The sequence below is a fragment of the Chelonoidis abingdonii genome, chromosome 14 (genome assembly GCF_003597395.2).
Source record: "Chelonoidis abingdonii isolate Lonesome George chromosome 14, CheloAbing_2.0, whole genome shotgun sequence".
In the NCBI taxonomy this organism is placed as follows: Eukaryota; Metazoa; Chordata; order Testudines; family Testudinidae; genus Chelonoidis; species Chelonoidis abingdonii.
In genome coordinates, this window is record NC_133782.1 from 24,498,018 (window position 1) to 24,511,369 (window position 13,352).

Here is a 13,352-nt window from a genome sequence, read left to right on the forward strand (position 1 = left end):
AGTATTGGCAGAGGAATCAGGTGTGTGTGACATCTCAGAGCCTAAGGGCCTGTGTTAGATTGTAGTGAACCTGTGTCTGGGGCTATTTTCCCTCTTCCCCTCACTTTGTTTGCACAGTAGAATCTAGTTGGGCAGGTCACTTCTTTATTGTAAATAATAGTGATGATTTCCATTTGCTAAGTTACCCTGAAAGGAAAGAACATTGCTATCGGAGTATTTGTAAATCTGACACAAGGTGAAGAGTTACCAGTTCTTCCAACCAATATAGAGAGTTGGTTTGGGGGTTTGTTTTTGTTTTTGATAGTGGTGTTCTTGTCTTTTAAGGGATTGCGTTTAGAATTTGTCAAATCTGCAGAACCACAACGGGTTTTTCTCTGGTTCTGCAGTTGTCTGATGTCAAGGGCCCCCCATGCCAGCACCTAAAACATAAGAACATCTTGCATTTCTGTGGCACCTTTTGTGCCAATGCACTGTTTCATGAAAACAAATTGTTTCATCTGCCACTGAAATCAATCCATTCAGCTAATGTTTTTTCCCTTTCTTTATTTACCACTTTACAGAGAGAGCAAGTCAATGCTCTTGGGATAAACACAGCTGGAAACAACCAGAATCCTATATCACTAATGGGGGAGATGGACCTTTGGGTGGAATTCTTTCCTTTCTCCACTAGCCTATTGTTTGCAGACTTGAACACATCATGGATCCTAGTGTCACTGTCTAGAGTGGTTCTGTCAGAATCCAAAGAGCAAAAAAAGAAATGAAAAATCTTCTTGTTCACCAGTCTTTATTTCCTTCTTCCAGAATTCAAGCTGATGAGATGAGACTTTTTGCATGTAACCTCTTCAATTAACAATCTTTTGTATTGTGATGTCTCACAATGGCCCATTTAGTTGATAGACTTCTTAATGAGCAGGAGATAATCCCTTCTGAAAGTTGACAGTTTCAGGGCAAACTTTTTTTTTTTTTTTTTTTTTTTTTACAGTTGTAAGGCAAAAAACTTAAATATTACCTTATAGCAAGGGATAAAGATTATAGGTGAGATTAACACAGGCAGCAATTTACAAACATTTCATAAAGTCTAAACACTTGATTATAAGTTCAATCCCCATCTTAACTGTACCAACACACAGGTGAAACAGACTGGTTTCCAGCAATGAATTTGTCAGTACTCAGCTGAGGCCTAAATCCTTGGCAAAAACTGGCAACTGGTTTGCCAGTGTCGCACCTAGAATAGCCAATCCATCTCATCTTCCCTTTATATATGTTGTGAAGCCTGGCAGACTGCCTTGCTCTAAGGGGAGGTCACATGATCTCGATGCTCATTTTTACTTCTCCCATCAGTCTTTTATTTTTTTATTTATTACAATTTTTCCTCTCATCTGAGTTTTAGCATGCTCTGTGCATTATCACAAGGTCGCAGCAACTTTCCTCCAATTGGAGGAGAAAAAAAATCCAATCATTGGGGTAATGTTGAATGTTTATCTTGGTAGAAGGGGTGATGTTATCCTTGGAATGGGTGGCTGATTTAGTTCTGGAGGCACAAACCTCCAACTTCTTTGACAATAAGTATCTATAAGACATGTCACTGTGTTTGAGAATGGACCCAAATCCAGTCTAGTACAGAAGCAAGGGACCACGCCCAAGTCTCAAACTCAGACCTTTGAGAAGCTGTCACAGTCTTGTGGTTCAGGAAGAGGACTTGGAATCAATAGACCTTCGTCCTACTCCCTGCTCTGCCTCAGGCTTCCTGAATAACTACTTAATGTCTATGTGCTTCGGCTTCCTCAGATGTGGTTTTTTTGGTGTTTTTTCCCTCTTGCTTTGCCGCTCCGGAATGCGCGGATCTCCCATGACCCAGCTCCCCCCCCCCGGCTTTGCCACTCCAAGCTGTAGTGCAGGGCGGTTTTTGTTCCTGCTTTGCCGCTTTGGCCAATCCCGCACCCCTTCCTATTTTTTTTTTTTTGCTTGAGGTGGCAAAAAAGCCAGAGCTGGCCCTTGCAGCAGCTGCCCACTGTAGCACTTGGTGAAGACGCTGCCTATGCTGAGGGGAGACCTTCTCCCTTTGGCGTATGTACTCCATCTCTCTGAGAGGCGGTAGGCAAAATCCTATAGTTTATGGGTTCACCTGAGCACTGTCTGCTGCCCCCAAAGAGGAATAGTAGTTTGCATTTGTAATCTCCTTTCATCCTGTGATCTCAAAGTACTTAATGAACATCCATTAAGCTTTTCAATGCTCTTCAGAGGGACAGAAGTATCATTCTAACCATTTTACACATGTTGAGGTCAAGTGACTTATACAAAAGTCACAGAACAGCGTCAGGAAGAGCGCTCCAGAACCCAGTGCTCGGACCACTTCCCCACGTTCTATCCCTGAGAGGATGCTCCCAAATCTGAGGCCTGGTCTACGGTACGCGTTTAAATTGAATTTAGCAGCATTAAACCGAATTAACCCTGCACCTGTTCACACAACGAAGCCCTTTATATCGATATAAAGGGCTCTTTAAACCGATTTCTGTACTCCTCCCTGACGAGGGGCGTAGCGCTAAATCGGTATTTCCATGTCGGATTAAGGTTAGTGTGGCCGCAATTCGATGGTATTGGCCTCTGGGCGGTATCCCACAGTGCACCATTGTGACCATTCTGGAAAGCAATCTGAACTTGGATGCACTGGCTAGGTAGACGGGAAAAGCCCTGTGAACTTTTGAATTTCATTTCCTGTTTGCCCAGCGGGGAGCTCTGATCAGCATGGGTGGTGATGCAGTCCCAAATCCAAAAAGAGCTCCAGCATGGACCGTACGGGAGATACTGGATCCGATCGCTGTATGGGGAGACAAATCTGTTCTATCAGAGCTCCATTACAGAAGACAAAATGACAAAGCATTTGAAAAATCTCCAGGCTGTGATAGACAGAGGCCACAGTAGGGACTCCGCACAGTGCTGCGTGAGAAGCATAACAGAAAGCCAAAGAATCAAATGGACGCTCATGGAGGGAGGGAGGGGAGACTGAGGACTCCAGCTATCCCACAGTCCCTGCAGTCTCCGAAAAACATTTGCATTCTTGGCTGAGCTCCCAATGCCTGAAGGTCAAAACATTTTCCCGGGGTTTCAGCTGTATGTCGTCACATTTTACACCCTCCCCCCCCCCAAAAGACAAAGGCGGAAAAAACGTTTTTCGCCTTGTTTTCAATGGTCACCCTATGTTACTTGCATTGTTGCTGGTCAATGGGTGCTGCAGTGCTGAACACCAGCATCCCCTTCCGGTGCGAGATGGTAGCAAAATGGACTGGTCTAATCGTCACGTCATCAGCCTGTGAGTGCTCCTGGCTGGCCTCGGTGAGGTCGGCGGGGCGCTGGGTAAAAATGGATGATCCTGGTCGATTCCCAGCAGATTGTACAAAAGGACTTGATACCATCCTCATTCATAGCATTCTTGAGGCTGAGTTCTCTCAGCCCCCCCTTTTTGGCTAAAGAAAAGTTCTGTACTGCCTGGTACTATAGCGCGTGGTGGCTGTGCCCTGCTCCCCTGCACCCTTTAGTCTGCTGGACTTCTGCAAGCTGAGGGCCTCCCATTTTATCTCAACTAAAAGTCAGTGTTTACTTATTCCTGCTTCTTATTACTTTCAATCAGCACAATGGGGGACACTGGCCATGGTAGCCCAGTAGGGTTGGGGAGGAGGGAAGCAAGTGGGTGGGTTGTGCGGGCACCCCCTAGAATGGCATGTAGCTCATCATTTCTGCGGGATCTCTGGGGCTCTGACATGGAGCGGCTGTGCTCTCTGGTTCTCTAGTACACTTGCCCCATATTCTAGGCAGGACTGACTCTATTTTTAGACAAAGCATAAGGGAATGACCCAGGCAGTCATTCCCATTTTTGTCCATGCACCCCCAGCCGACCTCAGCGAGGCCAGCCAGGAGCACCCGTGACAGAAGCAGACGGTACAAAAGGATTGATAACCGTGATCGCCAATTTCCAAATGCAAACGGTGCAAAATGACTGATAACCATCATCTCATCAACAATTTACAATGGCAGACAGTGCAATAGGGATGGTAATCGTCTCTGCTACCTTGCAAAGGCAAATGAATGCTGCTGTGTAGACTGCAGTATCGCCTCTGTCAGCAGCATCCAGTACACATACAGTGAGAGTGACAAAAGGCAAAACAGGCTCCATGGTTGCCATGCTATGGTGTCTGCCAGGGCAATCCAGGTGAAAAAGGGCGCAAAATGATTGTCTGCCATTGCTTTCACGGAGGAAGGATTGAGTGACAAGATTTACCCAGAATCACCCGCGACACTGTTTTTGCCGCCTCATGCATTGGGATCTCAACCCAGAATTCCAATGGGCAGGGGAGACTGCGGGAACTATGGGATAGCTACGGGGTAGCTACCCACAGTGAAACGCTCCGGAAATTGACGCTAGCCTCAGTACATTGGACGCACACCGCCAAATTAATGTGCTTAGTGTGGCCGCGTGCACTCGACTTTACACAATCTGTTTTAAAAAAACGTTTTATGTAAAATTGGAATAATCCTGTAGTGTAGACATACCCTGAATGTGCCAACTCTTCAGTTTTCTGCTCCTAGGAAACAAAATCAGAGTGAGGGAGAGCGCCCTGACTGGTCTCTAGCAGCTACTGCCATGAAAAGAAGAAACATTCTGCTTCCAGCAGTTATCGGTCTTCATTTTAATTAATATTATTGTTATTTGCTTACCCCCAAAACATAAATAATTTATTTGCATAATTCCTGTTCTTGTGCCACTTCTCTAATGAAATGTGTTTGTTAGGAGCAGAAGGATCCTATTATGAGGTGTTCATTCATTGCACAGTGATAACAAGGAAGAGGAGGTGTGATCTGTGTAATCTGATTAAATGGCTCAGATTGCATAGCCTTAGCCTTCTAGGTTTAATAATCAGCTGAATAAAAGTGAATTGATTTTGTAACTAATCTTATTCTTTTGTTAGAGCCACAAGCAACCCGCTGCCTTTATTGTTACCCAACACCCTTTACCCAACACCGTACCAGATTTCTGGAGGCTGGTGTTTGATTACAACTGCTCCTCCATAGTGATGCTGAACGAGGTGGATGCTGCACAGGTAGGTGGATTTCTAATAGCTCTGTCAAGCAGCCTTATTCACAGATCAAAGGAGCTTCAGGTGTCCCCAGTTGCTACTGAAGACAGGCAGAAAAGTTGTGAGGCAAAAGGGAAAGTGCATAGAAATGGAGAAACAACTGTAAGTACAATCCAGAGTGAATCTTCACCCGAAACCAGGAGTGCCAGAATGGCTGGGGCGGGGGGGAAGGAAAGGGGGCAGGAGGCCATCCCCCCCCACTTTTTAAAGTCAGAGGGCACTTTTTATGGGCTAAGGAAGAGCAATGGGGGGGTGGAGAGGAGCAAGCGGGGGCAGGGTCTTTGGGGGAAGAGGCGACGTGGGAGCAGGGCCTCAGGGGCAGTGGGGAGGGGGCCTCAGGGGTGGCATGGCACTAGGGGGCAGGGCCACGGTTCAGGCGCCTGTGGGCCCCTCCCCACACTTTTAGGGTGCTTCCACCACTCCTGCCAAAACTCAAGTTAAACTTTGTGGTTCAGAAGATCCTAGTTCAATACTTTCACACATTGTTCTTCATCTTCGCCCATTGCTTTCCACCTGCGACCAGACCTGTAAATGCTAAAACACTCTCAACAAGTCTGATCTTGTGGTATTGCCAGGTGACTGGAAGTAGGATGTATGTGAAATCATATGACAGATCCTTTTTTCTTGAGATCCCCAGTCCAGTTTTGCAGAGTTGGGAAGTTTGGATAATTTGCATGAGATTGTGGAGAAGCACCTGATGTTTTGGGTGCTTTAATCAAAGTGAAACACCAAAGCTCTTGAATGATGACTCATTATGAGAAACTGATTTACAGTGAGCAAAAAGGGAGGAGAGAGGCAGATACTTACTGCACAATTGATTTTTTCTCCTTTTTATATTAATTGTTTAGTTGGTTGGCAGACCTAAAATAATTTTCAGTACTAGAGCTTGCAAGGTGAAGAGTGGTTACCCTTGCTGGTGCATTGGCATTTGCAGTCAGTCTCATGATGAGTAGCATCAGAAAGGGATGGGTGATCACACACTGTGCAGGAAATTTGCGGTATGACATTGCTACTTCACCCATTGTAGTTCTTGCTAAACAGCAGAAGTGGCCTCGGGCACTTTGCACTTTATAACTTAATTTTTCATCAGCTCCTCACTCTTTTCAAAATATTTTCCCCCTGAAGGCTGCAGTTATGATGCTGCCTTTATTAGTGCTAATGGAAAAACCAATCACATTCTCATCAGGGGGATTCTCCAAGCAGAATGAATGATGTGGGATCTGGTTCACTTCTGCTTCTCTCTGCATTAAGGTACCTCCAGTTCAGCCTTTCTAAAGATCAAGCTGTTGGTGTGACCAGTTTTCTGAGTCCTAAGTGTCTGAAATCTCAAATACGATTTATCTAGGATCCCTGGTCCTTCAGTACTCATTATGTTCTATCTCATTCATCAAACCTGATTTTATGTCCTGGGAATGAATCCAAAGTAGTTTTTAATCTTATTGGTTGCCCAACAAACTGGAAAGAAACAGTCCTGCACATTCTCTGGAAATACGAAACCTCTTTTCATGGTTATTTTACATTTAGGGTCTGGAAAAATGAAATTCTCCAGCATTAGCACTCCAATATTTTTGCTGGCCACCTTTCACCAGCAATGCCATATCGTGCTTTGCTTTTCCTTGTTGCACTTTAAGGGAAAGTAGAGGAGATCTGGTGATTAATTATGAACTGAAAATTACACTGTCCTGAGATCTGGTGTCTGCCAAACTAAGTCCTGGACCAGTGCCAAAAAAACACTGCTAGATCAAGGGACAAATGACAGTTTTAAAGTTACACACCTTATAAGCCATCAGCACAAGGAATTAGTTTTATATCACTTAAGAGAGTGAGATTTCTGCAAGGAAAAATCAATTGTATCAGGATGTTGCGCTCACCATACTGGCTTTGTATGACGTCTGTCCATAGTTATCTAATCTAAGCATTTATGCTACAATCATCACCATATTATCAGAGAGACTAATCATTTTAAAATGTAATTATGAAGACCAGCATTGGTGTGATGATGACCTTACAACATCCCAGAACCATTCTGCAGAAACTTCAACAATTCTACGGCCCTCCTGGCAAGATAGAAATGCCCTTCGCTGATTGGGTTGATAATGCAGGATCCCAGATGAGTGACAACTTTCCTAGCTCCTATATTGAAATGAGGACATCCAACAGTCAATCATTATATATTAATAAAAACAAAACACATAAAAGGTTCAGTTGTGATTTAATCTGAGGTGTGAGATGTGTGAGTTTTTAAACCAATCTGGCTTGTCCCCTTGCTAGATGCTAGTAAATCAAAATATAAAAAAGTTGGCTGCACAGAGAAATAAAAGTTCCACTTGGGTTGAACTAAGATTAATCTTCTTGATATTGAGTGTTTCCTCATTAACTCACAACACAAAACCTCTGTGCTTCATATTAAATTCACTCACAGACACTAATCTATTAACACTCCTTTTAAATCTATACTCCTGCAGAAACTTTGTTTGCCAGCCACTTTAAAGGCCAGGGCTTCCATATCCTCTGTAATGCTGGGTTTAGATTACAGTTCCTGAACTGGGTGTGAGGTTAGAAGAAGAAAAGAGTACTGATAGTTTCCTAGCCTGCACATGACCTGCTTTCTGTTTGTCTTGCACCTTGACTAGCTCTGCATGCAGTACTGGCCAGAGAAAACGTCCTGTTGTTATGGTCCAATCCAGGTGGAGTTTGTTTCAGCAGACATTGATGAGGATATCATCAATAGGATATTCCGGATCTGCAACATGGCCAGGGTAAGATCGGTGACATCCCAGATGATCCATTTATTCATTCATCGGTCCTGTTCTGTCAAATACTTGCTCAAATAGACAAGGGGCAGGGGTGCCCCCAAATCCCAAGGCCGGGTAAAAAATTCCATTGCAGGATTTTCTTGCCACTGCTACAGGCGGAATCTTGTAGCTGCACCCCTCTTCAGAAGGTAGAAGACTTCTCAGTAAAATCACAAGGTGAATAATGTGAACTGGATTTCTGTCCTTAACTGGAAAGTGTCTTCTGTATGTCCTGCAGGGCACGTTACCTTAATCAACTAGCAGTCAATGTAAAATCATCATTAATTCTATTAGCTAAACTAGGATATTGTTATCTCCACTCCATCTCTGCCAACCATTTGTGCTGAAGGGTATAGGAGCTCCTATCTCTGAAGTTCGGTGCAGTGCTGCTTGGCTAAACTGTTGGGGTTCCCAGTTGCCACTGTGCCCCTATTAATAAGGAACTGTCACCTTTATAAAATCTTTTCACTCGGCATCCATTAGCCCCAGCTCTACAGATGGGAGGAAACAGCCCCAACCGTGCTCACAAACCAGGGTTATTTGTATAATGGACCCACTTACAGTTATTGCACTGCTGGAGTGGATAACCTTGATATTTACTTTGTTGTTTCAGTACATATTTCCCACTCAGGTAGGTACTATCCCCATATTTCCTATTCCTCTCACTGTTAGAAATGGAGATGCCAACTGGTCTTTGAAAATAATCCCAGTGCCCCATGTATCTGCCTCTGAGTTTGAGCTTATGCAACAGCTTGGTTGTGCCATTAAAGAGGCAATTGTGGGCTGGTCTGTGCTACTGGTAAAATCACCATGAGGCTTTTATACCCACTCTTTTCCCCCATTGTTTTTTTTGAATAACTGCTTTGTCTCCTCTCCATATAGTATCACCAACCTCTGAAACAGGCGAGAGAGGAAGAGAATAAATATTTTGTTCATTCTTCCACCATGAGATGACTTTATTCCCGAATAAAAACAGCTATTTTCAGAGCCCCATTTTCTTCCGGGCCTTTTAGCAGTCTCAACTAAAGCCTTTCCATAAAAAAATTTCCTTTTCCTCAAAACCTGAAACCACCCTAATTCTCTGGATTTATTTTTCTTTCTTTGGAAAGAGATGGAGGCCTTTCACCCAGCTACAGTGTGCTTCCTTCTGGCCTGTAGCCTGGTTGTACTCATTTTGTTGTTGTTAAGTTATACACTGATTTGTAGGAATAATTACTTATTTTGGTGGTGATAAACAATGCATATGTAACCTGTGACTACTACTCCCTCGCATACCCCTGCTCTTCCTCCCTACCTTTCTGATGGTATAATGGAAGTGGATAACAATTTGTTTTAGCCCCAGGATGGATATCGTATAGTACAGCATTTGCAGTACATTGGCTGGCCAGCATACCGGGACACCCCTCCATCCAAACGCTCCCTCTTGAAGGTGGTCAGACGGCTAGAGAAATGGCAGGAGCAGTACGATGGGAGAGATGGACGCACTGTTGTCCACTGCCTGTAAGTATGGCTGGGAATACTTCCTAACCTATGGTGCAGGGCAAAAAGAATTGATTACAGATGTCTACTTCTATCTGTTCAGAGGCCCCAATCCTGATTGGGGTCTCAATGCACTATTGTAATTCAAATATGATTGGTTACAATTAATTGATTAGATACTGAATAGTTTTGAGCATACATCATAAAGGTGGCAAGACTTTTCCATCATGGTCAATGCAACGTTTATTAGTTAATTCTTGTATAACGCTTTCCATGTGACTATCTAAAAAAAACCCTGTACAGACTTTAATGAATGAAGCCTCACAAGATTACAAGTGACTTCGGTATTACTCCTGTTTTAAAGATGAGAAAACTGAGGCACAGGGTGGTGAAGTGACTTGCCCAAGGTCACTAAGTTTGATTATGTCTTTCAAGTCACATTCCTATATTCTAATCTCTAGACTGTTGTCTTGCTCAGCTTCAAACCCGCTGAAGCTTCCTGCCTGCATGGGGCCTGCACGTGGTACCTCCAGTGATGCATGCTTTTGAATCTGGGAAAGCACTGCCCTTTGCAGGGTGCTTGCCTCCATGTGCCAGTCCCCTGCATCCCTTTATAAACTCCCTCTTTTCTTCCATGTCTAGGAATGGTGGTGGACGCAGTGGCACCTTCTGTGCCATCTGCAGCGTGTGTGAAATGATTCAGCAGCAAAATATCATTGACGTATTCCACATAGTGAAGACGTTACGGAATAACAAATCCAATATGGTGGAGTCACTGGTAAGTGTCCCTCCCTTACACACCTGCGTAGGGTGCAGTGAGTAAAGAACGAGTTTAAAAAAAAAAAGTACTTCAGGGTCCTGCCCGATATGAATTAAATTAGATCAGTCAATTAGAGTGAATGATTTCCCTCAGGTGTGTGTGAGAGTTGCAGTAAGGACATGCATGAAATAATGAATATTCAGTATTGTGACTGTATGGGCATCTTTTTCTTCCAGTGTCTTGGTACCCTTTTTGTGCCCTGCCAGTGCCAGAGAAGTGCAATTGGGTCTACAAGTTATTAAAAGTTTAACTCTTGGAGCCCGATCGTGCCAAGTGGAGTGGAAATGGGAATGAAACAGAATCAGGCTGCTAAGAACTCACTGCTACCATTTTACCACTGGCTTTTTCTTTCTCTTTCAGGAACAATATAAATTTGTATACGAGATTGCACTGGAATACTTGAGTTCATTTTAGCCTAGCAGAGACGGGGGCCTATTGGATTCCAGACCCCCAAGTCTGAAGAACACTTTTTTCCCCTCACTAAAGGGCAGTAATGGGTGTGGGGAGAGCCAGGCTCTCCACACTGAAGCAAGGGTCAAGAGTGTACTGACCTCAATGCCATTGGGAGGACAAGGTGATCCCTGTGTTTGCTGCTGCCTGCTTTCTATTGGAGCATCTACTGCTTCCTCCTAGGGTACAAATTAGCTAAACAGGAGACTGGCTGGAAGACTCTGCTTTCTAATCCCCTCCAACCTTTTCTCTACCACTTTGGATGTGTATTTTTGCTCTCCTTGATACAAAGGAAAAAAATACTGGAATATTCTGTCTTTTAAACAACTCGTTTTTCTGTTCTCAAATCCCACCCTTTAATTTTTGAATTTCATGCATCAGCCATTTGGAAAAATGAGAGAACCACAGGGAACACGTGAGACTTTTGGTTACAATTAATCCACCTGACCTATTTTTTTCAAGTGAAAATGCCATCAACAAGAAGTTGAAATTCTCTTCCCCTTTCCTGTTCTCCTTAGACATAAGACTAGGTGGTGGAATTGGGAAGCTGTTCATGGATTCGCTGCACCAACTACTACACAAGCTTTTCCTTCCAGATCCTGCTTGACTTCCAAGACTGTGCATGAACTGGTTACATCTCTCTGATTCATGTTAGTGTCCTGGCTGGTGAAGCAAATAATAAAAAAAAAAAAACGGGTTTCACAGCCATTTGAGCAAACAACCTTCCATCAAACCAATTGCATTTGGTTTGTAAATTTGCTAATTTTTTACCACATTTTCAAGCATTTGCTGGGATGCAGTGTCTCTTTAAAAAGAAGAGTATAAAGTAGATACCTGTTGATGATGATGATATACTATAGATCATTATTATTTATATCACTGTAGCACTTAGGAGACCTAGTCATGGACCAGTATCCCATTGTGCCAGGTACAGACACAGAACAGAAAGATAATTCCTTCCTCTGAGTTTACAGTCTAAGCGTATGTCTCCAATACAGAGTTAATCTGGATTTTTATCTGAGTTTTAGCCCAACCCCTCTGCCCACCATCCACACAGGAAAACCTCAAGCCTGATTATGGAAAGGCTTTGGGTGTGGATTAGAATGCAGGTTCCTCTTTAACTCTGTCCAGAACCTGATCACTTTGCAGTGAGGATGCAGGCTAAATCACTCTAATGCCCTGCCCTCCAATGCACTGCCCACAATTCCTCCCTAAGGACAGAAATTCTTCTGCAATTGACTGGGAAAGAATTTTAGAGCACACCTCAGAACAAATAACATGGGAGATGCCTCCAGGCACACACGAGTGAGTGCAGAAACAGTGAGGACACACTAGCACGGATAGGTCTTTGTAGTGGGGATGCTCGCAATTGGGTGTGCAGATCCAGGTGCTGATCACCCGGGTAAACTGTGCATTGTAGCCATAGCAACCGTATGATTTTAATTCAGGGATTGACTAAGCTTTCTATGCTGTCAGTTCCCAAGCTGTTGTACAATCAGACCTAATTGCGTGATTATCCAGCTCTCCAGGCCATGAGATTTCTAAATGGTAACCCATTCAGGCTGTATGAAAGGTTATGCACATTAAACACAAAACTAGTTTGGTATTTGCTGGTTTTGTGAAAAGGTAAGAAAAATGTTTCAGCAGCACAGGAGACTTTACATCACAAGCAAGAAGGTATTTTCTTTGCTCTGCAAAAATTTCTGCATTAAAATTTCCATTAATTCTTTGAAACAAGCCCTGGATATGTGTTGACCAGTCTTATCTCTTTGTAGCTATAGAAAAGTGTGTTACCTGGTTAATCAGAAAAAGGTTAGATTTTAATCTCAGAGTGTAAATTGATTTAGATGAACCAGATCTTTCAGTATTCAGGATTTTTATTTATTCAGCTATCTATCTTAAGGCAGCAGAGATAAGAGGTGGTTGTCTGCATTTGACTAGATTCTGGGAAATGCAGGCTATTTAAAATCTAGACTTCCCATCAAAGCTTGACAGAAGAAAAGAGTTTAATAAAACTGTAACTTCTCATCCCTCAATAGAGTTTTCCCATCCTTTTGTCAGTACCCAGATCCTTCAACCCCAGAGCCTGTGGTTGGACTCTCTGTCGCATTGATTTTCCACATGTGGAAAGCAGTGTAACTATGTCTAGTTTCGGCTTTCAGTCACTGGATTGCATTATGCCTTTGACAACCAAGCAGACAAAGGTGTAACACAGTCCAATAGCTGGAAGGTGAAGTTAGACAAATTCAGACTGGAAATAAAGTGTAAATTTTTAACAGTGAAGGTGATTAACCATTAGAACTATTTACCCAAGGTGTGGTGAGCTTTCCGTCGCTGGCCATTTTTAAATCACGATTGGATTTGCTGTAGCTCAACAGAGCCTTAGAATCTATGAATCAGTATTCTTTTTCTTTAAAAATATATTACCATGTATCTTAGTTCAGAAGGCACCCCTGAGTACTTACCACTCTTTAGACTTCCCACGTTAACAAGAGATTTTGGATTTTAGGCTTGTCTTTACAAGTGAGTGTCCTGAAATAAGGTAGCAAGTAAGTCCGATTTTGTCCCAAAGTGTCCTGCATGCCGTACAGTACCTGTGTCCACCCACACCCATTCCCTTGTGCCCTTTTTGGGCTGGTTCCTTCTATTGTTTGCAACAAAAACACAAGATGATGT

General features: G+C 43.3%; 1 protein-coding gene across 5 annotated transcripts in view; it reads left to right on the forward strand.

Moving 5' to 3' along the window:
- Positions 1–13,045, forward strand: part of PTPRT (protein tyrosine phosphatase receptor type T) — a 715,857-nt gene extending 702,812 nt beyond the window's left edge. For all 5 annotated transcript variants that reach the window (XM_075072298.1, XM_075072299.1, XM_075072301.1 and 2 more), the window contains 5 exons: positions 4,965–5,096; positions 7,766–7,891; positions 9,264–9,427; positions 10,049–10,184; positions 10,587–13,045. In XM_075072298.1, coding sequence (XP_074928399.1) covers positions 4,965–5,096; positions 7,766–7,891; positions 9,264–9,427; positions 10,049–10,184; positions 10,587–10,640 — 612 coding nt within the window. In that variant the 3' untranslated portion in view covers positions 10,641–13,045. The remainder of the gene's footprint in view (positions 1–4,964; positions 5,097–7,765; positions 7,892–9,263; positions 9,428–10,048; positions 10,185–10,586) is intronic.
- The last annotated feature ends 307 nt before the right edge of the window (positions 13,046–13,352 follow it).